Here is a 27,930-nt window from a genome sequence, read left to right on the forward strand (position 1 = left end):
TGTTTCTCTCTCTTTCTCACTGGAAGCAACAAAAAATCCTGAGAAAGACAAAAGTAATTCCACACAGTTGAGCTTAAAAAGATTAAAGAAATTAACTTAATGAAACTTAACATTTTATGAAGGAGATTAATTCTGACAGCTTCTTTTTTTTGTAAACATGGTCAGTATAACACAATAGGCATACTGAAATAGAGCTAGAAAAGCCATCAGATAGACAGTATTGGACTAATGTGCATTTTACTACTAAAAAGCATACAGGTTCTTACTGAAAAATCATTAATATAAAATCAGTAACAGACATCTAAAACATACCAATACAGCTGTATGATAGTCACAGAATATACTTAATTCTCTTGTGAAAATGTTTGACAAGAGCAATGCAAACTCTATCCATTGTTGAAGTATATATGCATCCTTTACATAAAAATACTTACATATATCTGGATCTTTACTTTTCTTTGTTTTGTTACTAAGACTTATCTCAAATCTATTAATATCAGATGAAAGATCACTGGGGAAAAAGACAAAAAGCCCCAATCAATACTATATTTGGCTAACATTTAAATTTATTCTAAAGTTATTTCAATCCTAAGTTATCATGACTAGGCAAAGATACTTAGATTCATACATAAAATTCTATCCATGCATTTGTGGATCCTATATAACCATGCATACAGTATTTTTAAAAAGCAGATACCAAACAGTACAGTGCAAAGAATCTTAAATGCAATGCAACTTTCAAGTGAAATTCAGTAATTCAATAAGATTAAGACTTACTCAAAGACAAATTCTTCTGACCATACAGGGTTCTGACCTTCCCTGATATGTGTTTTTGCTACCTGGACACTGTTCAGGTAGATGTTACAATATGGATTAGTAAAATGTTTTACTGGGAGTGTATGAGCTTCTTCTACATGCAAGATAAGACTGCTGACCTAAAGAAAATAAACAAAGTTTATTTATTTATTTAAGAAAGAATGGAATTCTTCCCTCCCCCCCCCCCCCCCCCGACCATGTGGAGGCTTAATATTAAGGAATAAATATTAAATACAAAATATAGCTTCCTAATAGAAAGAGAAGGGAAGAAGAATAATGAAAGACGATTTTAAGAGGCACCAGGGACAAGGTAAGGGCAACAACTTGAAAATAAACCTCCAGCACCAGAGCTTTACCTAATTTTTTATTTTAAAAACATCAGTATAAGATTTGCAATTACTAACTTTTCTATGCATAGAAAATTCTGCTGAAGCTAAAGACTTGCATCTTAAGTAAGAACCATGGACAAATCCAAACACAATGCTGCATTTCATGCTTTCCTAATAGATTAGGCTCAATTTGAGTCAGCAGTGACCCCTGGCAGCTGAGAGGGTAAATCACACCCTGGGTTGCATCAAGCACAGCATAACCAGTCAGTCAAAAGTGATGATTATCTTGCTGCATTTAGCATTGGAGCAGCCTCACCTTAAGTATTGTGTGCAATTCTGGGCCCCACCATTTAAGAAGGATGTGAAGGTCCTTGAATGGGTCTAGAGAAGGGCAACAAACCTGGTGAAAGGGCTGGAATGAATGTTCTATGAGGAGCAGCTGAGGACACTGGGTTTGTTTCATTTGGAGAAAAGGAGGCTGAGGAGTGACCTCATTGCTCTTTACAGTTTCCTGAGGAGGGGAAGTGGAGAGGGAGGTGCTGAGCTCTTCTCCCTGGTATCCACTGACAGGATGTGTGGGAATGGTTCAAAGTTGCACCAGGGGAGGTTTAGATGACATTAGGAAGCATTTCTTTACCCAGAGTGTGGTCAAACAGTGGAACAGGGTTTTCCCAGAGAGGTAGTTGATGTCCCAAACCCATCAGTGTTTAAGAGGTACTTGGATGATGCCCTAACTTAATACTATGCTTTTAGTCAGCCCTGAATTGATCATGGTGTTGGACTAGGTGATTGTTGTAGGTCTCTTTCAACTGAAATTTATTCTATTCCATTCTATTCTAAACCAGTAGATTACATACAACTCTTTTGTTTAACACACTACACTGTTTTCTCCCTGTTATAAGGAAGATATTAGTCTGTACCACAAATTCTCAAAATAAGAGCACTTGGAAACTCAATTTCCAAAAAATGAGAAGTGAACACTGAACTCATTTACATTAAATGCATTGTAAATAGTCTACTATTTTACAAACTTCTGAATTGCATGCAACTCATAGCTTAATCAAATATCTACAGATATCAACTGAAGTCAATTTAGTCAAATACAGGAAATATTATATTTAATCAGGTCAAAGTTTCATTTAAATGCAAATATTCAGTACCCAAAATTTCAAAGGACAGTTTGAGGAACCCTGAAACTGATAGAACTTCTGTAAGGCAGTCATGGAAGTATGATTTCTGATCTTTATACACTTCATCTACCTTGATCATTCATGCTTTTTATAGTTTTCACCTCTAAATAGTTCAATACTTCCCATACTTATTTACCTGGAAATTCTTTTACTCATTCCAGCCTATAGTTTTCTCATTTTCTTTATACATTTGATATAAGATGATCAAAACTACCTGTATCCTAAATGAGCATCCCATAAATATGAAATAGTATCTATCTTCTATACTATTTCTTCATGCAGCCTAATATTTGCTTTGCGTTTGCAAATACAGAATTATTTCAGATGATCACTCTGTAGGTGCCTTGCTTTTTTGGCTCCAAATTTCTTCTGCCATTCATATTTCAATTGACCTAATTTAGTTTACTTTTTCAGAAGTATTCAGTCATCTTAAATGTTGACCACAGAATAATTTTGCATTTCCTAAAAAACCCCACCCATAAAATGTATTCCTTTTCCTATAAACTGGTAAAGCAGCTGCTTCCAACATTCATAGCATTCAAAGATACTAGGGATTCTTGATTCCCATTATTTTTCAATCATCACTTATGTAGTCATTTATTATCTGTCCTCTACCTCTGAAAGAAATTCTGGACACAACAGTACTCTCAAGAAATCAAAAGAATATACACCACCATCACAGTTAAGCATGTATTTGTCACTGAAAAATTAATATATTAGTTATACAATTATTTTGGTTACAAGTGACATGTCTGTCAAATCTGGTGAACTGCAAGAGTTAAGACAATACAAATGCTGAATTGTTGACACCTTTCCTTAATGTGATCAGAAATTATTACCTAGCAAAACACCTGCCAGTTGCCTAAACACCATTTTGATCTTTGTGCATATAGATATCATAATAGAGTGGAAGTCATTCCCGTTGGTTTAACAAAGGTACTGTATAACTCCAAGAAAAAGAAAGCACATGTAGGATTTACTATTGTTGAAAGGAAAGTTCTGACATATATTATCATTTTGCAACAAGGGGGCAACCTCTCCCCCTCTTCCCCCCTCCCCGTATCTATATAGCTTCACCTGACGTAGACGTTTATTTGATGTCCCTGGACTGTTTTTCCTTAAACTGCAAAACATCTGCAGAGCCTTCATCCAGTCCTAAAAGATAAGGCACAAAACAGTGCAACAAAAAGTCAGATACAGCTTCTTGCAATAGAACTGACATATCAAAAACTATCTGAAGTTGTTTCTTTAGCTTAAAAAGAACCAACTTGTATACAACTCAGAGTATGAAACTTTAAATAATAAAGCAAAATTCATATATTTCTCAGTAAATCTAAAAAGACATTTGCAAATTTGAGTTTCTCCTTTTAGAAATATCAAGCATTACTAATGGATATAGAGACCTTTATCAATTTTCCAGATTAGTCATACTTAATTAAATAAAAAATGGTATATAAAATGAAGCAAGACTTGATTGCTTCTGAGAAAATAACAGATAAGTCAAACTGTTCTGATCATTCTCTCCTCTATTCTAATATGCAGTTGTATTTACTCTGTGTGCTTCAAACAAAAAACAAAGCAGCATTAACAGGAAAACACTGAAAAGTATAACCTTCACCCCCATTCTCTCTGCTCACAAATGCATAAAGCAGAGTAGATACTTGGGAAGGTGGAAGATATGCTATAGCCTCATTTCTCATGTTTCCACATCCCACACTGTCAAATTTTGTAAATTCTCATGAAGCACAAAATTTAGGCTTTGACTAACATTTATAAAGGTGTATGTCAAAGATCTGCTAGCTACTCTCAAAGTGCAATTTAATAATTTTTAAAATACAGCTACATTCAATAATGCAGCTATTCTCAAGTAAACTACTTTGGGAGTGAAGTTTAAGCTTTCAAAACATTCCATAAAACGAGGAACTGTCAACTATGCATCAGATTTTTATTAGCTTGCTTTCTTATTCAAATAAGAAAAAGCAAATAAAGAGCCATAGAACTTACTAAACACTCTAAATTAATCTAAATGTTTCCTAGATAGTCATCTTTATTCTCCCTTTTAACAGAAAAATCTATCCCCTTAAACGTCACAGTTTACAGCAGCAAGTCTGAACAGTGCACCATAGTATGCACAATGACACTAGTTATGTCATGAGGCTAACATATATCATGTGTATGAGGCTAACACTACACTACATTACATTGACATAATGGTTTGTACAAACATCAGAACACATGCAATCCATTGGACAGCTGCTTTGATATTTACCACATTAAATGAAAACCATACAATTTTCCTTCATATGACAACAAAACTATTCTTCTGTGAAATGTTACAAAGTACAGACAGCTGTAACTTCTGAGAACATAAGCATCAGTAAAACATCTGACCTACCTGAACCAGAATCATTTTATAAAAGAAATCCCAGTATTCTGTATAAATGCAGTGAACATCTTAAGTGTTAAGCAAATCTAAACCAAAAGCAGATTATACCAAATGTTCAGAAAACAGGACAGGACATTCTGCCTGTCCTGACAGGTTATTCTGCCTACTACACATTCTTAAATAAAATCAAATGCATAGCTTGACTTCTGACACAAAATGTCTGTTTCAGAGCTCTGGAATACCAAAACAACTTGATGACTAAGAACAATATCACATCTTCCATATGCTCTCCTTTTAGTGAGTGACTTTTAGAGAATTAAACTCCATTCCTACACTTCTTAATCAGCAAACATTAACTGTTAAGACAGCCAATAACTAAATGATACCAATATAAAACACAAAAATACCTTTATTTTATGCAAGATCAGGGCCTAAGACAAGACAAATAACTGTTAATGGTTCAACAGATTTTGATTGGTGGGCATACCTCCTTTGCATTTTAGTTCTTATCGGGAATGTGCTCTTGAAGCAAAACTCCCACTTAGCATGCTCTGGTTCATTATTTGGAAGAGTACTGGAAAGCAAACTTTGTTTTTTTTCATTGAACTACTCCAAAATATATTCTCCAGAAATATCTAATTGAAACTTATGGAAGTTCAGTCCATGGGACCAGACTAGAACTGCACCAAAGTGTAATCCCTAAAGCATAGGTAATGTAAGTGCTGGATTATCATCACCAGCTATATCCCTTACAGATCTGCTATTACTGCATGGAAATATTTGCTAATGTAGACATAGCCACCATACATTGTACACTTGCTTTCTATTAGAGAAAGATAATATTATTAAACACTACAAAACAAAAAATTGCTTTTAAAATTATATTTATCAACAAAAACTCTCACCTGCACTTGTTCTTGAGTTTCTCCTGCAAAGTAAAAGATGTAATGGTCTTCACTGAAGTGCTGAACTACTATCTGAAAACAGTTTGGCCTTAAAATCAAACAAAACAAAAATGTCAGAAAAAAACCCAACAAGAAATATCTCTACATGCTTCAAAAGTGCATTTTGGTTGGAATTAACAATGCAATTTCAAGAAAACTGCACTATAGTTCAACTAGTTTGTTTCAAAATATTTAAGAAACTTGGAACAATTTGTATGGAATATACATATACACTGACTTACACTTGAGGCAAAATGCATCTGATAGCATTATCAAGTCTTTTATGAGGACTATTCACCACAAACATTTTAAATGATGCACAGGTTCAGCATTACACCCCAAGAACTTAATCATGCGTTATGGATTTGTTGTTTTAGGAGTTCAGGAAACTATATTAATATAAGGAGTTCTTTATCTGAATGTGTTCCACAGCTATCACAACCAATTAAATGTGAACTGGATCATGTGTCATAGAAACTTTTAAAGCTTTAAAATGTGAGTATAACATCTTCTCCATTTTATGTATGTACACTCATTTGTCCAGAAATAAAAAAAAAAATATTTTGTACTGTTACATTAAAAGTTGCACACTACAAGTACACTGAGTCTTCCACATTACCTTTAAGGTGATTTGGCTCTCCCAAACACAGTTACATGAAGGATCTTACTTCATTGGCATATGATATTTCAGTCTTCCCTTCCCCCCATCCACTGTTTAGGTAAATACTGGCATGGCATTTTCTGGCCATGCACACAGGAGGATTGAGGAGGGGGGCAAAAAGTAGCTGGGTCAGGGGCTACTCATGACATGCAAAGCTACAGCTCTCACTGTACTACTGAGAAAAAGGGAAAGATATTTTAAGTAGGTGGCAAAAATAAGAGGAATTTTGTCTCAACTACAGTTCTTCATCAACAGTTTTCCCAAGCAGGTGCAACCATACATCTTTTACCCACAGTTTCAGTGTTACTTATTATCCAAATATAATTTAACTCACAGTACAGCGTTTCTTAGAAGTGGCTCAACAGTCATCATTAACCAAAACACTCCTTGTTTACAGTCTCCACCAAAGTTTTGTGTATAATTGCCAACTTTCATGAGGAATATTTCAGTATTTTTTTTAATGGTACCCTCATATGTATGGCTCCTCATTGCAATAGTTGCGCAGATCTTTCAAAATGATTGCAACATGTATAAAAATCAGATGCTACAAGAACACCAGATCTTTGCAGCTTAAGAAATACCACTAATTTTAAACATCTATCTTCACATAATCTATGTGAAAAGACTTTAGGTTGATGAAATGCTCTTAATAAATATTAAGATGCATGGAATAACCAGAGCTGCTGTTTAATGTGTTTTGCAATCTGTTATGAAAAAAATAACATTTGCAGGAGTAAATGCATCTTTTTCTTCTATATCACACAGGACTACATATTTTTTTATAATTAACAATGAAAAAAGTGTGATCTCTTTCATCCTAGTTACCAATGATATCAAGAAGTAGTTTGATTCTCAATGTCTTTGCCAACAATCAAATCACTTGCAGTTGACATATTTAGTACAGTAAATGAAACTGTGAAAATGCTCTCTTCCAAAGATAATTTTTAAAATGTTTACTTATATGAACTAACTTGCTCCTCTAACATTGGTTGGTTTAATCTGATTCTTATTGATTCCTAAACAGAAAACCATTGACACATTATCTACTTAATTTAGCTTTCCAATACCTATCAACAAATGATTGTAGATCTTTCAGAACGGACAAAATTCTTGATCTTAGCAATTCTTGGTTCAATCGGATTGAAACATTCAATACAGTTGCTTCATAATCTTTTTAATATATGTAGAACAATTAATACACAATATTGAAAAATGACAGTGCAAAAGGCCAAATCATTATCACATCATATTACATGAGAAAAATCTTAAATTCCAAAATTTCTTACTAGAAGCTGTTTATGAGCAGTTACTAGCAATCAAGCTGCCATGGCTTAAGTTTCCATTAATCAGTTAAATTTGTTTACATATGTTCTTGCAATCTACATCATCTATGGAATAAAATGAAGTATGAAACAAGAGTCACAATACTTGCATTTCACAATCAGCCAAAGCTAAAAAAACCCTAAAACAACAACCAACCAAAAAAACCCCACATATGGACAGTAACCAGGGCTCAGGTATCAAAACCCAAGTGTATTGTGCCAGGCCAACTTGTTCATTAGTGACAAATTGTTTGTATCTTGTATATGCCTCAAGCTAGTAGTTAGCTGTCCTGCTGTATGTACAAGAATTAAAAGCCAGTGCCCTACCTGCCAAATAAACTGTCGTGTACTCCATAGACCGAACACACACTAAGGTCTATCAATCCTTTAGGTTTTGTGGCTCGTTTTTCACTTTCAAAATAAATAAGCTGGGCATAATTTCCCTCCAATATAAAGTACAAGTTTTTCCATCTCTTCCCTTTACCTGTAAGGAAAGTACAATATTGTTTTAAAGAAAATGTAAATTCGATAAATGAAGGAAAAAGAGAGCAGTAAAGTTTTTGCCAAAATACAAACAGAAGAACAGCATACAGTTAATTATGCTTAAGTAATAATATCAGTACACATACTAATTTTTTTCAGCATGTAGCTAAAACTAGACCCTCTTCACAGACTGAAGTACAATTTCAGATGGTTCACTGTGCCGGTTTTGCATTGGAGCCACCCACAGAAGTGATTTTTCTGAGAGGAGCTGTTAATAGCTTCCTCTGTGCCTAGCAAAAGTAATAGCTGGCTAGCTCTGAGAACTGACAACCTGTTAAAGCATTAAGAAAGCTAGATCTGCTTCTGTGAGATTCACATTTTAAAACTAACAAGCCCGGGAAAAGCTCTTTTACTTCCGGCCTTTAAAGGAAGAAGTTCTTCCCCCCCTCCCCCCCCCCCCCCCGGCCCGGTGGCTGGGCGGGGGAGGGGAGGCCGCGGGGCCTCGGCCGAAGCCAGGCCCGGCCCCAGTGGCTGCCGGGTAGGGAAGAGGAGGCCATCCACCCCAGCGTACTGCAGCTGAGCCCTAGCCTAGTTGCTGAGATCCCAACCACACCCCCCTCCTTCAGCGCGGCCTGAAATAAATCACCATAAGTGCTTCAGCCACAGCGTAGCAGAGACCACATGACCACCCGCAGGCCTGGGTGAGATATTAACTCATTCACTGCACGGATGAAACTTGCAAAACATCGATCCTCTCTCAAGTGGAAGAAAAGAGTGAAGACATAGAAGACAACATGAGGCACTGAGGTCAGTAAAGAAGTCAAATTCCGGATGGGAGGAGAATGAGGAGATGCCTTAGTTTTGGGCTGAAATCCTCTTGTAAGGCTATGGAGAAGAATATAATTGATGCATCAGACTCTTCTACCCTGTAACTCATTAAATGCATTGGGGGGATGTAGCATTCTAACCACAGCCATAAACAGAAGCACTAGTGTTGAAATAAGCAGATGTTGCTGTAGCTGTGATCAAATGCGAAGTTTGAACAGAGAGAAATGAGAGCGATGAGAAACCTTGCCTCAGGAATAGAAGAAGACCTCTGTTCCCAGAGATAGATGAAGAGAACTTTTGCTTTTATGCTAGAACAGCTCATCCTTAAAAATGGCACCCCAATAAGTTGACATGGCCCAGGAACGCAGCTGTGGGATGGCTGCGAGAGATGGGAGGGACTTCACAAATGCAGATTGCCAGGTGGCTGCTATTCGTGGAAATTAAAAAGCATGGGAGAACTCTTTCTTGTGGAGAAGTTTCTATGGCATAGCAAGAGAGACTCCTTTCCCTGAGTGAACTGAATAGCAACTATTTTAGAGGTGGTAAACTGACTGAAAATACCAGGTTTTGTTTCTTTACGTTACCAGGGGAAAGGAAAGAGGAGTTGGGGGGGAGAAAAAGTGTTTTAAAGGTTTATTCTGATTTCTTATTGTCTTTTTTTATTTTAGTTCTGTTAATACAGTTTTCTTTATACCTTTTAAAGTTTGAGCCTTCTCTGCTCCTCATCCTAAATCCTTATTTCATAGCAGAAAATGAGTAAATAATTTTATTGGCTGCATTGGCATTGGGCCAGCACTAAACTCATAACATTATTTGGTGCATTGGCCAGGAAATCCAAATTGGTGAACCAAAACCATTACATGAAATTGGTGTTTCTGCCTGGTTTTGAACTGAAACCACTACATTCACTAAACATTTTCATTAATCTCAACAGGATTAAACAAGTGTGCATGAACTCTGTTCATATCAGTGAGAAGACTATATTTTGCAAATAATGTATGATGCTGTAAACAATCTCATTTATTATGGCTATTTTAAGTAAGAAACAGAGTTCTCTTTACATGATAAATTTATTTCTAAACTCTTACCAACTGATCAGCATAACAAATTGCATCACAATATCTTAAAATTACTAAAAACCAGAAATGGGAATACAGTATATGCAAATCGGGATCAGAACCATGCCCCAAAAATACATATTAAAAAAATTTAACCATTTAAAAAAAAAAAGTTAAAAACAAAGTTAATACCCAGAGATCTATATGTTGAGGTTTGTTGGAAGACAAATTACATGTGCCAGTACAATGTGGATTTAGCCATTGACTAAAACAACAAAAAAAAATCACTCATTGTTTAATGTTCACCGAATAAAACTGATAAGGTTCTGAACTAATTCATACATAAAGCACAGTACATTTTGAAAAAACATTCAGCCTTAATTTTCAACTTGATCATCATAGGTCCACCACAGCCCGTCATAAACAACCTTTTGCTCACTTCAATTTTGCCTCTGCTAGTACCACTACTACACAAAATTTGCATACATACCTGCATTTTTTAGAAAAAAAGTACATTTTATAAAATCAAACAGAACTCACTTTTTTTTAGAAGATATCCTTTTTTGACAATATTTTTATAAAAAGCATCCTTTGTTTTGCGACGAATTGTATTGTAGATTTCTTTTCCATCGACTGTATCATTAAACACTTGTTCTTGATGCTGGTAAACAAGGAAGAAATCAACTTTTTTTTAAGCTCAGAAATCACTGTGAAACAATTGCATACTATGCAGCTGCAACCAAACTTTGATTGAATCCTACTAATTCCTTATTCTCTCATGTATCTTAACAAACCAATATAATTTAATATACTACATTTGGTAGAAATGTAATATAACTACTTCTTGTGGAATGATTAGGCCACAATTATAATATGAAAAGAAAAACAAGGTTTAAATACAGACTAATTTTCAAAAAGTACCATCTGTATTTATGTTTTTTAATACGAAATAGCTTTCAGCAATTTATGCAAAATTTACATAAATCTTTAAAGGTTCTTTAACTTCTGTCTTCTACCATGTATTTTGAGACTGAGTAATTAAGGATAAACTCTGAACCAACAAGAATGGTATAGATCACAATAAAAACTGAATTATTAACACACAGCTAGTGCACAGTTCCTCACTAATCTTATTAGCACTCATACCCTAAATGACTGTCATTCTAACAAAAAGCAAGAGGAGAAAGTAGAAACAGGACATTGAAAAAGGATAAATTCACATATAAAACGAAGATCTGGAAATAATGTTACCCAGCTAGAATGGCCAAAAGCCAAGCCAAGTTTGACCTTACCAAGTCAGCTGATCAGCAAAAGTTCTTTAGCCATAAGAAAACATGAAAAGCAAGACTATCAGACAGAGAACAGTATCAAGATGAAGTGATATGCACTAGCTCCATACTAAATACTTTACTTTTCTCTCCTCTATTCTATAAGAATCATGGTTTTAAACAACATGACAAAGGCAAGATGAAAAACATTTCAGTAATAGGAATTACAGGGCTGACAATAGAAGCAATATCCAAGTTTATACTAACTCAGTATAATCTCCATAACATATCCATGGAAAAAATAACATAAAAAACAACACATCTAGTGAAAAATGTTTTAAAGTAAATTTCAAAATTAGAAACAGGAAGTCTACTAGATTGAAGGAACAGCATGAAAGACTTGTGGGGTTTTTTTCTTCACAAACAGCGCATGACAGTATGTGGTAATTACAGCACCAATATCTTTTTTTTTTTTGAACAAAGGAAAGTCACACATATGTCTTAATAACTTAAAATAATTTGATGCAGTCTCACATGGAAAATTAGTCAACACAGAGAAAGTTATTTATACAGGAACCATAATTGGATAGACAAAGTGCCAAAAGGAAGATGATCGTCATAATCCAAAAAGAATGACAGAGGGCAAGGAAAGTTATTGGGTGAAGCTTTTCAAGGATCAGTCTCTGAATTCAAGTTTCCTCACATTTGTCTCAAACGCATTGAAGAGCATGAGCTAATAGAAGCAGAAAACTGGGAAGCATTGATGACAAGTCAGCAGAAAAAAACCCAAGCAGTCAGAATAATAAGCTATAAGTCTACTAATACAAGATAAAATTTGCTCTTGTTGACACTTACCGATAGCAAACAATATAATACAATGTGGGTACGGTAATGACACAGATAATGTTCTAGGATAAGACACAGATAACCTTCTGCAATCTGGTAAACACTCTCACAGAAAAAAGGAATTACTAATGACATTGAGCTGTTCTGGTTCATTACATTCAAGAAACACAAACTCACACTGGAATATGGTGCTAGTAGGGCAGCTACAAGAATCTTACAAAGAGACAAAACCAGATTTTGGTATGCTCATCTTAGTGAGCTGACTAAAGAATAATACAAAGGAATGCCCTTGAATTAATATAATAGCTCTAACAAAGGGGTAACTATTTAGGTTAGAAATTAAAAACAAATTTCTAACCATCAAAACAGGAAAGTTGAAGAATACATAGGAAGAAAAGATAAAACTATACTTTTGAACTAGTTATAACTTTAGGAAAAACTAGACAATATAGTTTGTTTATTATCAGTGGTCTCTTAGGATGAATTTATGCTACAGGGCAACAATGTTCTTGAACACACCCTGTAATCCTGGCCCCTTGATCATCTCTGAAGATTTTCTTTTCATACAGATTTTTTTGAGGGAAGAAAGATATTAGACACAGAAGAATAGAGAGCAGCCTAGTTCAGGGACCAGAGTTAGGGGCACAAGATGGAGCATTTACACCCCAGAGCACAGACAAAGCTAATAACTTTTGTTTATTACAAGCCAATAGATAAACTAATGCATATGAAAATAAAAGAAACACAAACTCAAAAATTCAGGAGGGAATGATGTTGTTTAACTACAATGGATACCTGTGTAATAATTCAGTTCCTATATTATAAATATTTGAGGACTAAGTCAATACCTTCAATAACAAGCGCTCAGAGATGAAGTTTTACCTGCATTGGAACAGGATCTTTAAGGTAATATCCTTCAACAATCTGCTCTTTTCTATAATGTTCAATGATCTCTGCAATACTGTTCAAATAAGAAAAATAATATTTAAAATGTTAAATCAATTAGTTTTTCCTCTCTATGAGACATGCAATCACACTACATTTCCTCGCATATTTATAATAAAAATCAAGTGTTAAACATCATAATCTCATTTGCAGCAATGACAATCTACTAATAAATACATTGAAGTCAAGAAAAATCACAGAACTGCATTTATTTATTCTAAATGTCACAGAATATTTTCAATCAGATGTTGAAAATGCATGTATTGAGTATGTCTGGGATGGAGTTAACTTTCCCCACAGCAGTCCTCACAGTGCTGTGCTCTGTATTTTTAGCTAGAAAGATGTTGATAAACAACCAGTTTTGGCTACTGCTGAGCAGTGCTCCCACAGCATCAAGGTTGTTTCTCCAACCCCATTCCTCAAAAGCCAGTAGGCTGGGGGTGGGCAAGAGCTTGGGAGAGGACATAGCCAGGAGAGCTGACCCAACCTGACCAAAGGAATATCCCATACTGTACGACATGCTCAGTAATAAAAGCTAAGAGAAGGGGAGAGGGCATTCATTATTAAGACATTTGTCTTCCAAAACAACCACTATGCATGCTGAGCCCCTACTTCCCAGCAAGTATCTGAACATCACTTGCTCATGGGAAGAAGAGAAAAAAAATTATTGTTTTTCCTTTGCTTCCCTGTGCAAGCCTTTACTTTTCTTTGTTAAACTGCCTTTTTCTTGACCCACAAGCTTTTTACCCTATTTTTCTCCCAGTCCCACTGAGGGGGCTGGGGGCTGAGAAGGGGTCTTGGTGGGCACATGGCAACCAGACAAGGTCAACCCACCTCAATGCCAAATGAGTACACTACCTTTTCCACATTCAAGTAACACATGTGCATTTCTCAGCTCTCCAAACAGGCTGAAAATTGCTATTTTATTGGTAATAATTTTCAAAGTCCTAGAGTAACTAAGAAAGGGGAATGGAAGATATTTCAAACTGTTGAAATCAAGTTTTTTTTTAGGAAGATGAGAATGGGAAATCAAAAAAAGGTTTTGTAACATGGACTATACAGATTGTACGTCAAATCATTGAACCATCGTGTTAAATTAAACACTCAGTCAGCAACATGTTTCTATGGGTAAGCTTACATTTTAATTACCAAAGTCAGGTTGAATTTCTATTTTGAAGGATCAGGAAAGAAGTAGTGACAGACACAATCTAAAATTCAATATATCTTTGAATTGCTCTTATATTTGCAGTTATTGAAAGTTACATTGTAATAAAGAGAAGTTAACATCAACACAGGTGAAGCAGTCATATATGAAATATAAACCTGAAGATAAGAAGGTAATTCAGAAGAAAACAAAAACAGATATGATGTGTTTTCTCATTTCATATAGACTGTTAGCTGTGTGTGCAAATGTAATCAAAGAGGCACGCATGATAGATCTTTGGCCTATTACAATTGGATAAAATTTTATTGAAAGGAAAAATATAGGATACTATAAAATTATCATAAAAACAATCATAAATTACATGTAACTAAATCAATATAAAGAAATCTATTTGCTTTGTCTCAATTTCATTCTTCTAAAGCTATGAACTAGTGTATACGCATTAAGCTAAAAATGTTCACAGGAAGATTAGTTATTTTTTCAAGTTTGTAATGACTTGAATTTTTCAATATTACTAAACCCCAAATAAATTTAAATTTTATTGATATGCAACATGCATATGCCATTTTCACCATGACAATTTAAGCTTTACTACACTGTATAAAATAATCACTCGCTGTATTTTGCATGTTGAACAGCTATTGCCAATATGAGGGCAATCAATAATAAAGCAGCTTTATACAATTTCTTTAGCCCTCTTCTCCCCCACACACTCAACTCAGATGGTCATTATCTATTGTCACCACTGAAGCAGTCCAAATGGCTGAACAAACCAAACATTATAAACAGAAAGATACTACATATAATCAAATACACTTGAAAATGAATTATCAAGTCATCCAAGTTATATAACGTAAAATACAAAGCATGAGATGGAACAGACCACAAAAAGAATCAAGGCAACAGGAAAATAGGATTTATAAATATTTTCAGCATCTGACTGTGACAGTGGTCACAAGAGGGAAGAGACGAGAATGTTGACTCTATGTTCAGAAGGTTTGATTTATTATTTTATGATATATATATATTACATTATAACTATATTAAAAAGAATAGAAAGAAGTTTCTTCTCAGAAGGCTAGCTAAGAATAGAAAAGAACGAATCACAAAGATTTGTGGCTCAGACAGAGAGCGAGCTAGCCCTGCTGTGACTGGTCACTAAATTTAAACATCTACAGGAGAGTAATCACAAATCTACTTGTTGCATTCTACAGCAGCAGATAATCATTGTTTACATTTTGTTTCTGAGGCCTCAGCTTCTCAGAAGAGAAAAAATATCAAGAAAAGATTTTTAGTGAAAAGATGTCTGCGACATCTGACATCAACAAAATCCTACTTACACAAAATACATCAAAGAAGGTATAAATAAGTATGAATTTATAAAAAGGAATGCTTAAACTTGCTTTGATATGGAGAAATAAATATGAGTCTCAATACTATACTACAGTTACACTAGTAATTGTAAAATGTTTAGCATAGTTTATTAGGCTGCCCAGATCCTAGCTACTTGGATAATTTTAAAAGTATCTCATCATATTAAGCAGTATCAGTCTTTTAATACTTAATGGGTGAATTAAGGGTTATTCCAACAGCTGATGATAAGGATATTAGAACAGAACAGCATTTTACTCTGATAAGGACAATAGAACAGAACAGCCTTGGAGAAATAGATAAAGGATGTAACTTAGGCAAACAAAAGTCATGCAAAATGCAAGCAGGATGCCAGCTCAGCTCTGCAAGGCTGACAAAGCAGAAGTTATGCAAAACAACAATATTGCGCTTACTCTAAAGCAGGGCTCAAGGAACAGCCACCTAAAAAAGGACACCAGATGTTGAAGACTACTGAAGAAGCACATAAGGACTTTTGATAAGGGGTGTGACTATGTAAAATAAAGCCAAGGAAGTGGGGATAGCTAATTAATATGTAATACATATACATCAAGTAAGCAGGGATAGCTAATGAATATGTAATCAGTGTGTATGATAAAACCCCTGTTCACCTGATGCTCAGGGCACTTGTTTAGAGGAAGGATCCTCTGAGTGACCCGCATGCTGCAATAAAGAATGCCTACTTTCTAATACTCAAAACTGTGTTAGAAAGTTTCTATCTGGCCAATTTTGGAATCACTGACATTTCAAATTGTGAAGAATACAGAAAACAGAACACTACATCATTAAATTATAAGGAAAAAGACATGAGCATGTTAATACGTGTTAAGCCCATAATGTTCAGCCTATCAAAACATGGATTAATATATCAGTTAAAATAAAAAAGTCTTCCAACAACTGCAGTCATCATCTAGTCTGAAAATTGTCTCATCTCTCAAATTAAAGATAATTTGAAAGCTTGTTAAATCTATAAATGTTAGGTCAATATTTCTTATGTTCTACTTTGACATGGAATCAACAGATAGACACCTGTGTGCTGCTGACCCCTTCTAAGTTTTTCAAGTTTTTGGAAAACTCTCTCTTAGGAAGGTGAGATTTCAGAAAGAAAACAGAATGAGAGGACAAAGTGGCATGAGATATGCCTATCCTACTCCACCTTCTAAAATCAGAAGTGAAACTTTAAAATTGTCACCTTACATTCAAATATCATTTTACTTCCCAGGTAGTTTGCATATCCAGACACGGGACTGGAAGTTTCACAACCTGTATAAGCAATACTAAGTTTCTGCCTATATTCCAAAAGCAAGCACAGGTAGCATTTTCCTCAGTCTTCCTAGTAAGAGGGAGAGGCTTTAGAATAAACAGGTGAACTCAAGACATCTGGATCCAGGATTGGTGCCTCTACCAGAATATTGCTTTTTATAACCATGCAAAGTCTGAGACACAAGGTATGCTGGGACCTGACATGATTCATCTGTCCTGACAGGGGAAACGCTTCCTCGTTCATAAACTCACAGGACTGATTGAGAGGGCTTTAAACTACAATCAGTGTAGGAAGGGGACACCAACAGGAGAGCTGAAGGTAAGCCAAGGGTTGTCATGGTATCACCTGAGGATGGCAATGCTAATGGGGTGCTGGAATGATGGCTATGACAGGCTATTCAGGAGGGATAGGCAGAGCAGGCAAGGTGGATGAGTTGCACTGTATGTAAGGGAGAGATGTGACTGTACAGTACTTACAGTTAACATTAATGTGGCTGAGAGACTCTGGGTGAGGATTTGGGGGATGGAAAAGAGCAGCTGTCAGAGTAGGTGTCTGCTATCCATCTCCCAGCCAGGATGATAGCACTGATGAGTTATTCTACAGGCAATTAGGAGAAATCTCTGGATCAGTAGCCCTTATCCTTATGGGAGTTTTCTACTTCTCTGACATCAACTGGGGATATCATATTGCTGTGACAATTAACTCTAGGAAATTCCTAAATTTTGTAGGAGTTAACTTCTTGTGACAGGTACTCAGTGAGCCAGCTAGGAAAGATGTCATCCTAGATTTATTGTTTGCAAACAGAGAAGGACTCGTGAGATAGGATGGTAGGTGGCTGTCATGGCCACAGTGATCATGAAATGGTTGAGTTTAAATATTTCAGTGTAATGAGAAAAAAGGACAGCAGAGTTGCTACCCTGGACTTCAAGAGAGAAAACTTTAGGCTATTCAGATTGCTACTTAGCAGTGTCCCCTGGGAATCTGCTTTTGAGGGCTTAGGGGTCCATGAGTACTGGTTGGTCTTTAAGAACCACCTTTTAAAAGCACAGGAATAGGCAATTCCAGTGTGTCACAAGTCAAGCAAATGGGACAGAAGACCAGCTTGACTGAACAGGGAAGTCCTTGACAAGCTCAGAGGGAAAAAATTTTTAGGATCTCTGGAACTGAGGTCAGGCTTCACAGAAAAATTACAGAGCCTTTGTTTCCATATGAAGGGAGAAGACATCGAAGGCCAAATCTCAACTAGTGTGTAAACTCTGTCTGGAGAGTATCCCTGCAGAAAGTGATCTGGGGGTGCTCGTTGACAACAGGCTCAATCAAAGGCAGCAGTGAGCCCCGGCAGCCGAGAGGGTAAATCACACCCTGGGGTGCATCAAGCACAGCATAACCAGCCAGTTAAAAGAGGTGACTATCCCTCCATATTTAGCATTGGAGCAGCCTCACCTTGAGTATTGTGTGCAGTTCTGGGCCCCACCATTTAAGAAGGATGTGAAGGTCCTTGAATGCGTCTAGAGAAGAACAACAAAACTGGTGAAAGGTCTGGAATGAATGTCCTGTGAGGAGTGGTTGAGGACACTGGGTTTGTTTAGTTTGGAGAAAAGGAGACTGAAGGGTGACCTCATTGCTCTCTACAATTTCCTGAGGAGGGGAAGTGAAGAGGGAGGTGCTGAGCTCTTCTCCCTGTGATCCAGTGACAGGACATGTGGGAATGGTTCAAAGTTGTGCCAGGGCAGGTTGCGACTTGACATTAGGAAGCATTTCTTTACCCAGAGTGTGGTCAAACAGCGGAACAGGCTTTTCCCAGAGAGGTAGTTGATGTCCCATGCCTGTCTGAGGACAATGCCCTTAGTAATATGCTTTAACTTTTGGTCAGTCCAGGACTAGATAATCGCTGTAGGTCCCTTCCAACTGGAACAAATAAACAAAAAAATCCAACCAACCCCACTCACCCCAAAAAAAACCCAATTCCAAAACCTACCCCAAAGCAAAAAACTAAACCAAAAAAACCCACACCCTCCTGTAACAAAACCACATCATAAACAAAAACAAACAAAAGAAACCCAACTGTAAAACATGGAAGCTATTCACAGAACAGCTGAGGTTGCAAGGGACCTCCAAGATCACCTAGTTCAAGTCCCCATTTCAAAGAAGGTATAACAGATTGCTTAGAATCTTGTTCATCAATGTTCTGAATATCTTTAAAGATGGAGACTCCACAAGCTCTTTGGGTATTCTCTTCCAGTGTTTGATCACCATCACACTGGCCACCACTACAAAGAGTTTCTCTCTCTCTTCTTTGCTCCCTCCCTATCAGGAATTTATACAGAATAATAAGATTCCCCACCACCACCTTCTCTTCTCAAAGCTGAACAGTCAAAGTTCTCTCCACTTGTCCTCAAACGACAGATACTCTAATCCATCATCTTCATGGCCCTTTTCTAGAAGCCTACAACACCTGGACTCAGTATTCTCAAGCAGTCTCCCATCCAGTATTAACTGGGCCCAAAGCTGCTTAGCTTCTAAGATGAAATGAAACAGAGTATGTTCAGGATGGTGTGGCCACAGGCTAGTAAGCATATATTTTCTGTTTGAGATTTCATGATATGCAGTTAGTGAAATCACATCTCCTGTCTCACCATCATGCCCCTTGCCCCCCAACTGACTTTGACAATTTTTACATGAAAAAGTAGATATTCATAGAATCATTTAGGTTGGAAAAGACTTCTAAGATAATCAAGTCCAACCATTAACCTAGAACTGACAAGTTCACCACTAAACCATGTCCCTAAGTACCACATCTACACAGCCTTTAAATCCCTCCAGGGATGGTGACTCCACCACTGCCCTGGGAAGCCCTTTCTAATGCTTGACAAGTCTTTTGGTGAAGAAATTTTTCCTGATATTCAATCCAAACCTCCCCTGGCACAACTTCAGGCAATTTCCTCTTGACCTATTGCTTGTTACTTGGGAGAAGAGACCAACACCCATCTTGCTAAAATCTTCTTTCAGGGAGTTGTAGAGAGCAATAAGGTCTCCCCTGATCCTCTTTTTCTCCAGGCTAAACCTCCATTTCCTCAGCCACTCCTCATAAGACTTGTGCTCCAGAGCCCTCCACAGCTTCGTTGCCCTTCTCTGGACACGCTCCAGCACATCAATATGTGTCTTGTAGTGAGGGGCCCGAAACTGAACACAGTATCCAAGGTGTGGCCTCATTAGTGATAAGTACCCCAGTAGTCACGTATCTTGTCCATGGAATAAACATAAAGATCACAAAAGTTACATGCTTTACTGAAGTCCATGGAAAAATACTATTTCAATATCTAGTCAAAATAATTCACTAAATATGTATTTCACATTTACTATATATTAAGACCTTCAAATAGACAACTAAAAGACTACAGACTGTCTGTTTTGTAGAGATTCTATAAGAAATAAGGAAAGCAATCTCCATATGAGTGTAAATATGGTCTGTTAGTTATACTCATCAATAGAAGTTTTGAGCAATTTATATGCAGAATAGTGGGTGAACATGCAAATGGAGAAGGTTAGTAGAAAAAGTAGTCGTCCTATGCCTGACAGAACACTAGATTCCCAAGATGTACTCAGGAATTTTTTGCCATGATCACTCAAAATAACATTGTCTGGCTTTTGGAATATAGTCTGATACATAGCATTGCTTATATTGGTTCCAGTCCCATGTCTGGATATTTACATTACCTGGAAAATAAAACAACAGTCAGCTTTTGTGTTAGTTTCTTAACTATTCTTCAAGCTGTTACTTTTGTATGGAAACTTTATTCTACAATTTTTGTGGCTATAATTGTAATCAATACTCTTCCAAAGAAGATTGGCTTTATTTTATCCATTTTTTAATCCCACTTAAAATCACTAAAGCAGCAAGAGAAGAATATTCAAGAGAAACAACACTACTACCATGTGGGATTCACATTCTCTGAACCTGAGAGAAGCAGTGAGTGAAGCAGAGAAAAGAATGATCAAAACAATTCTTATCTCATTCGCTGCTCCTGTGTTGTGTCAAAGTAGAATGCAATATGGAGATTGTTTACCCAGAGTGATGGTGTTTTGTTTCCTTGGCCTTTTAGGGCCAAGCGTGTGTGTCAGGACTGTCGGCTTACAGTCACGAGATTCTGTGCAGTTGAGTTGAGTTGGGTGCTTGTGCAGATTCAGTTTAGATGTAATGTAATATAGTGTAATATAGTATAGAATAATATAGCATAATAAAGTAATTAATTAGCCTTTTGATAAGATGGAGTCCTCCTCATCATTCCTCCGGGACGTCGGGCAAAATATCATCAATACTACCAAGGATGATTTTTTTCAAGTTCCAGTCTAATACTAGCATCAGATTTAAAGCAGATACCCTCAGAGCATTTAAAGAAATAACTTATAAAAAAGATCAATGAAAACTGTTTAAATGCATTTAAAGAAGCAGCACATCTTCAACCTCTAGTTTTTCACCTTGAAGACAAACTCTACATTTTTGATGAAGAATAAACACAGATGTTCTCTCTGCCCCAATAAATGCTCATAAATAATTTCATTATCTTGCAGAAACTCATACTTCCAATATTTCTGTTCTGAATTTAATGCCATTTGATGCTTTTCAGCAACTTCTGACTGTTTCATACAACAATCCACCTTAGTCTTCACATATTTAAAGACTTCCTTCTTCCAGGGTCCATAACAAATAAACCAGTACAAGAATTAAGAAGTCCACAGAAAGCTATTCCTTTTTTTTCTGCTTCTCATTTATTGCCCTCTGCAGTATATCTTATGGTAAATAATTTGGGGCAGTTACCACCTTCATTTTGCATCATTATCCTGCATGTTTGAACTTTCAAGAAGTCTATCAACTGTCAGTAAATATGAATTGGACAGAATTTGAGCCTAAGAGTATATTAGTAATTCTCCAAAACATTCAATTAAAACTAGAAGTCTTTCAAAGCCAAGTAGTTCTCTCACACTGAGGAAGATCTTTGCAACCTAGGTACCAAAATATTCAAAAAGCCCTCTAAAAGCATATTATCATAGCTTAGTGGTGCTTAATCTTTTCATCTTCTTTTCCATCCAATGTCAAGGAAAGAATCTTCTCTAGTGAATCCAGCAGTGGGAAGTAATAACTTACTGCAGTAAGTTTCTGGAGCTATACTCTCTAATACTGCAAAGCCATTTGAGACTAAAAAGACTTCCACTAATTTGCTAATTAGCTTGACATCACCTACAGTGTTTGAAATCTATCATTCTCCCGATACACTATGTAACTAGAGAATGGGCAAAAGAGGATTTACCTTCAAAGGCTGACACTGAAGCTAGCTTGATTTTCAATGAGGATGTCTGGAGGCCAGACTGATTAATGTAGAAGATACTCAAGCAGTCTGTGTGTGGGATATATATAGGTTAATAAGGTTCCAATTGCTTAGTCTCAAACCATTGTTCATTTGAAATCATATGAAGAAGTCCACTGAACTTCTTAGTTAGGAGACCTCAACATTTTCTCAGACACACCAGTTGCTGGATCTCTACCCACTCAGAAGCCAAGCTGGAATTGAGAGAAATTGTCTATTGGGATGAAGAATGCCCTGGGTCTAGGTGAACACGTCCAGAAAATTTCTCATCATGTGACAGGCAATGGCCTCAGTTAAGAGAGAAAGGTGAGCTTTCACTATCTGCACTTCTGACCAAAATATTCAGATATAGTAAGGTGATTAATTTAATGACTTTTTTCAACAATAAAGGTAATTTTTCCCTTTGTTGTCAATACCCATTTCTATTGTTTATACTTTAAAATCCCTACTGAATGTCTCCAATAAAACTAATATTTTAATTTTCCCCTTTCATATACACAAAACTCCTAATTACAAACAGTAGTTTCCAAGACAACACAGCATTCTCCTAATTACATGTCATAATCCAATGTATAGGGTAAAGAAAATAATTTACAGAAGGAGAAAAATACTTCAAAAGAACCAAGTTACACCTAAGCTTTTGAAGGCTTTCAGAATGTGCTTAGTTACAACTAACTACTAAGCAAGTTAAACTCCTAGTATATCCTTAAGAAACACTGAAACTTTATGATCATATCAGTAAGTTATCAGCAATATGTTATAGAAGTTCCTTACAGAACTGTAAAATACACACGACTATTAAAACTTACCTATTATAATATCTGCCTCCCATCATAAACTGATTGCTTGATGTTGGACATATTTTAAAACGTTGAATATTTTCATTGGTCCGAAAATAAAGTGAATAATCACCAGGTGTATTATCTGAAGGCCTCACAAGAAAACTGCCCACCTGACCAACTGAAAAGATATAATAATACAGCATTATTAACTGTTACTTGTGTCACTTATGAGCTCTTATCAAAGCTCTTTCTGTACAAATTAGCAATAATTGCACACATAAAGGATAAAGTCTGATCTAAGTTCCAACAGTGATCCCCATTCTTCCCCCAAAAAGGATGAAGTAGTACTAAACTGCCAAAGTTAATGCCAAATCATTTGGTTGTAGGTGACAACCTATCCCAAACTTTTGTCAGCTCTTTACAAGAGCATATGGTGTGCATATGCATTTTGACAATATTTTCAGATAAACTAAATATTTTTGTTCTCATATTTAAGGTATGTTATTTGGCAGTATGAGTATGAAATCTTGATGTTTTCATTTTAAAAAATATTTCCTCTATGAGAAGAATAAAGTTTAATACATTCTCCCATAAGTATATAACAGCATCAAGCCTTCCAGAGTTCAAGAAGTGTTTGGACAACATGCTCAGGCACATGGTGATTCTTGGGGGATGGTTCTGTGCAAGGCCAGGAGTTGGACTCAATGATCCTTGTGGGTCCCTTCCAACTCAGAATATTCTGTAATTCTGTGAACAGTATTTTCTCCTCAGTATTTTAATGAAGCCCGAGATATATTTATGTATTTATGTTTTGAAAATTAGCTATTTCAATCAGAATTCTGAAACTAACTTTACTTGAGAACATTAAAAAAAACCCTCAATGCTCAGCCATGAGGTTTTTCCAATGTAGTAGCAACCACAGATATGATGCTCCTATGTTCATACAGAAGAAAAAACAGGTTTTCCTGCAGTTTCAAAGGATTAATTTTTCTCATTCCCCTACCACTGTATTTCCATCTGAAATAAAAGTACCTGTCATCAGTAAATTGTAAGCGTCTTGTTTGGAGATCTTCCCATGGAACCATCTTAAAGATAAAGAGAAAAATTAGAAAGCAAAATTATCAGCTCTCTTTTTTAGTAGGTGTGACATCTAAGACTCTGACATCTATGAATTAATCTCTGGTACATATGAATGAATTTTTGTTAAAAAAATCTAGCAAATATTGATTATATAAGCAACTGTTATGTTATTTAGCAATTCTGTTTTTCTACCAACAGAATGAAAAATAAATATCTACATCTATATAAACTTGAGTACAGGTGTCCAACACAAAGCAGATGTTCAAATCCAAATGTGTTTAGAGATTAAAGGCATTGTTTGAATGCTAGATAATGACAGGCATATTTGAAGCCAGTCTCAGACAGCAATTTATTTGAAGCATGAAATACAAAGCCCAAGGACATTAATGAAAGTTAAATACTATACAGAATAACTAAAATGGAATTTTGCTAGAAGCTGAGGAAATAAACTCCAGTTTTATTAACTACTGAATAAATAAGAATCGTTGTAGTTTCCTTTGTCAGATCATCATCCAAAAAAATACAGCTATCTATCTAGTCTTCAACCTGATACCAATGATTGTAGGAAACAGCTTGATGTTGCACAGGTATTCAGTTTACATGTGACATACCACATGCTACATCTTGAGAGCTCATCCTGTCTTTTAAAGGAAAGCTAGAAATAGGGCCTTTCATTGCAGAGTGGATATGTACATGCATGCATGTTTAAGTGTGTCCTTAGTAACAAAGGGGTCCAGGAAGGCTGGACATACTTTAAGATAGAAATGGTAAAGGTGCAAGAGCAGACTGTCCCTGTGTGCCTAAAGACAAGCTATCAGGGAAGAAAACTGGCCTAGTTGAACAGGGAGCTTTCACAGGAACTCAGGTTAAAACAAAAAGTGAGTTTATGACCTTCGGAAGAAGGGGCAGGCAACTGAGGAAGAGTACAAGGATGTGGTTTGGTCATGCAGAGGGGATTAGAAAGGCAAAAGCCCAGCTGGAATTCAATCTGGCTACTGTCATAAAAGACAACAAAAAGTATTTTTACAAATGCATTAACAACAAAATGAGGGTCAAGGAAAATCTCCATCTTTTATTGGATGTGGGGGGAAGGATGGGATGGACACATTGTTCCCAAGGATGAGGAAAAGGCTGAGGTACTTAATACCTTCTTTGCCTCAGTCCTTAACAAAGACTGGTTATCCTCAGGGTACCCAGCCCCCTGAGCTGGTAGACAGGGGTGGGAAGCAGAATAGATCCCCTGCAATTCAAAAGGAAGCAGTTAGTGACCTGCCAAGCCACTAAAACGCAAGTCTATGGGGCCTGATGGGATTCACCTGAGGGTACTGAGGAAGCTGGTCAAAGAGCTTCCTAAGATGCCCTCCATTATTTATCATCAGTCCTGGTGAACCACGGAGGTCCCAGATGACCTGAGGTTGGCCAATGTGATGCCAATCTACAAGAGGATCCAGAGAACTACAGGCCTGTCAGCCTGACTAACACCATCTGGAGTGCCATCACACAGCATGTGCAGAAAAAACAGGTGATCAGGCCTAGCCAACATGGGTTTAGCAAAGGCAGGTCCTGCTTGACCAATGTGATCTGCTTCTCTGACTAGGTGACCTGCCTGGTGGATGAGGGGAAGGCTGTGGATATTGTCTACCTGGACTTTAGCAAAGCCTTTGATATGGTCTCCAACTGCATTCTGCAGGAGAGGCTGAAGCCCATGGCTTGGACAGGTACCCTCTGATGGGAAAAAAACCAGCTGGATGGCCGGGCCCAGAGAGTGGTGGTGAATGGTGCTACAGCTTGTTTATATCTGGTCACTTATGGTGTTCCCCAAGACTCAGTGCTGGGGCCAGTCCTGTTTAATATCTTTATAATCTGGATGGGAGGATCAAGTGCACCCTCAGTAAGTTTGGAGACTACACTGAGTTGGGTGGGAGTGTTGATCTGCTGGAGGGTAGGAAGGCTCTGCAGAGGGATCTGGACATGCTGGATCAATGAGTCAAGACCAACAGTGTGAGGTTCAACAATGCCAAGTGCCAAGTCCTGCACTTGGGTCAAAACAACTTCATGCGGCACTACAGCCTAGGTTGACATCTGGCTGAACATAAGCCAGCGTGTGCCCAGGTGGCCAAGAAGGCCAATGACATCCTGGCTTATATCAAAAATAGTGTAGCCAGCAGGACCAGGGTAGTGATTTGCCTCCCTGTATTCAGCACTGGTGAAGCCACACCTCAAATACCGTGTCCATTTCTGGGCTCCTCACTGCAAGAAAGACATTGAGGTGCTGCAGCGTGTCCAGAGAAGGGCAACAAAGCTGGTGAAGGGTCTAGAGAGTAAGTCCTCTGAGGAGTGGCTGAAGGTACTGGGGTTGTTTAGCCTGGAGAAGGGGAGGCTCAGGGGAGACCTTACTGCTCTCTACAACTACCTGAAAGAAGGTTGCAGCCAGGTGGGGGTTGGCCTCTTCTACCAGGTAACAAGTGACAGGACAAGAAGACATAGCCTCAAGCTGTGCCAAAGGAGGTTCAGGTTGGACATCAGGAGGAATTTCTTCACAGAAAGGGTACTTACACATTGGAATGGGCTGCCCAGGGAGGTGGGAGTCACCCTCCCTGGAGGTTTTCAAAAAAGACTGAATGTGGCACTTAGTGCTCTGGTCCAGTTCACAATATGGTGATCAAAGACTGGACTCGATCTCAGAGGTCTTTACCAACTCAAATGATTCTGTGAAATAGCCCAAAATGAGACCAAACTAGGGCCTTAAAGGGAAAGTTGCACCAGGAGAGGTTTAGGTTAGATATTAGGAAAAAATTCTTTGTGGAAAGGGTGGCCAGGCATTGGAACAGGCTGCCCAAGGAAGTGGAGGAGTCACCATCCCTGGAAGTGTTCAAAAAATGCATGGATATGGCACTTGAGGACATGATTTAGTGGTGAATATGGTGGTGGTGCTGCTGGGTTGATGGTTGGACTTGATCTTATAGGTCTTTTCCAACCTTAACGATTCTGTGATTTTGTGTAAAACAAAGCCTCCTACACATAAAAAAGAGCCCTAGTTCTAACAGTTCTAACTTGCTTTCTATATTACCTTTACAGGAAAATCGCTGGCTATTGGAATATTTACAGAAATCCCTGCCTCCCCTGCAATCTTCTGAGCAGCATGAGTGACTGAATTGAGTATCCAAGCTTCAAGATTTGCTACAAACTACTTTGTTTAAAAAAAAGTTCCTGTATTTGAAGGCATCCCTACTACTGTAAGGCTGCTATACCAAACTGACTAGCACAACTTTGAAAATCTGTAAACTGAAGCTACACTCCAACAATTTTCTTTCCCTTATTAGGAACAAAAACAATCAAGAAAACACCACCAGAAGAAATGCCTTCTTCTAACATCAGTCCTTTGGAGACTGCAAACTGGGTAAAAAATACAGAAAGCAGAAGCTGCAATTATTGCAAGCAAATAGAGGACAGATTAAGTTATCCAGCTACTAGAAATTTTCTGTAAATTTCATTCGCTGCTCATCTTTACAACAGAAAATCATATAACAATCAAGTTTCCTGTATCAATTAATTGTTCATGGTAAATTGTATTAATTTTTTAAATTATTTAACAAGTTGGAATTCACTGCAAACAAATTATTTTAGTGTCTCCTGGTTTTCATTTAAAGTGCTAGCACATGAGGCTAATATCAAGTGTTACTATTATACTATCATTCCTCTAAATGATACTTTGATCCCTCTCCTGCAGTTAGAGTTAAGCAGACCTGAAAAAAGGTTACCTCTAAGCTAAACTGTATGTGTATAAAAAATCCCCACAAATCAGAAA

The 27,930-nt window shown here is 37.0% G+C and overlaps 1 protein-coding gene and 1 long non-coding RNA gene across 2 annotated transcripts in view; one reads left to right on the forward strand and one right to left on the reverse strand.

Annotated features, from left to right (window-relative positions):
• The window catches only part of LOC132086121 (ras GTPase-activating protein 1-like), a 126,155-nt gene that overhangs the window by 57,145 nt on the left and 41,080 nt on the right, over nt 1–27,930 (reverse strand). Inside the window, exons 7-15 of the mRNA XM_059491580.1 lie at nt 24,075–24,127; nt 23,070–23,220; nt 13,014–13,092; nt 10,558–10,678; nt 7,976–8,132; nt 5,627–5,714; nt 3,413–3,490; nt 778–935; nt 435–511 (exon numbers count right to left, since the gene is read on the reverse strand). Of these exons, the coding sequence (XP_059347563.1) occupies nt 435–511; nt 778–935; nt 3,413–3,490; nt 5,627–5,714; nt 7,976–8,132; nt 10,558–10,678; nt 13,014–13,092; nt 23,070–23,220; nt 24,075–24,127 (962 nt within the window). The remainder of the gene's footprint in view (nt 1–434; nt 512–777; nt 936–3,412; nt 3,491–5,626; nt 5,715–7,975; nt 8,133–10,557; nt 10,679–13,013; nt 13,093–23,069; nt 23,221–24,074; nt 24,128–27,930) is intronic.
• Nucleotides 8,732–27,919, forward strand: LOC132086123 (uncharacterized). The gene is made up of 4 exons (XR_009420365.1): nt 8,732–8,938; nt 17,117–17,212; nt 25,720–25,840; nt 27,201–27,919. It is a non-coding gene; the product is annotated as an uncharacterized LOC132086123 (long non-coding RNA).

This window comes from Ammospiza nelsoni, chromosome W, assembly GCF_027579445.1.
Source record: "Ammospiza nelsoni isolate bAmmNel1 chromosome W, bAmmNel1.pri, whole genome shotgun sequence".
NCBI classification, from domain to species: domain Eukaryota; kingdom Metazoa; phylum Chordata; class Aves; order Passeriformes; family Passerellidae; genus Ammospiza; species Ammospiza nelsoni.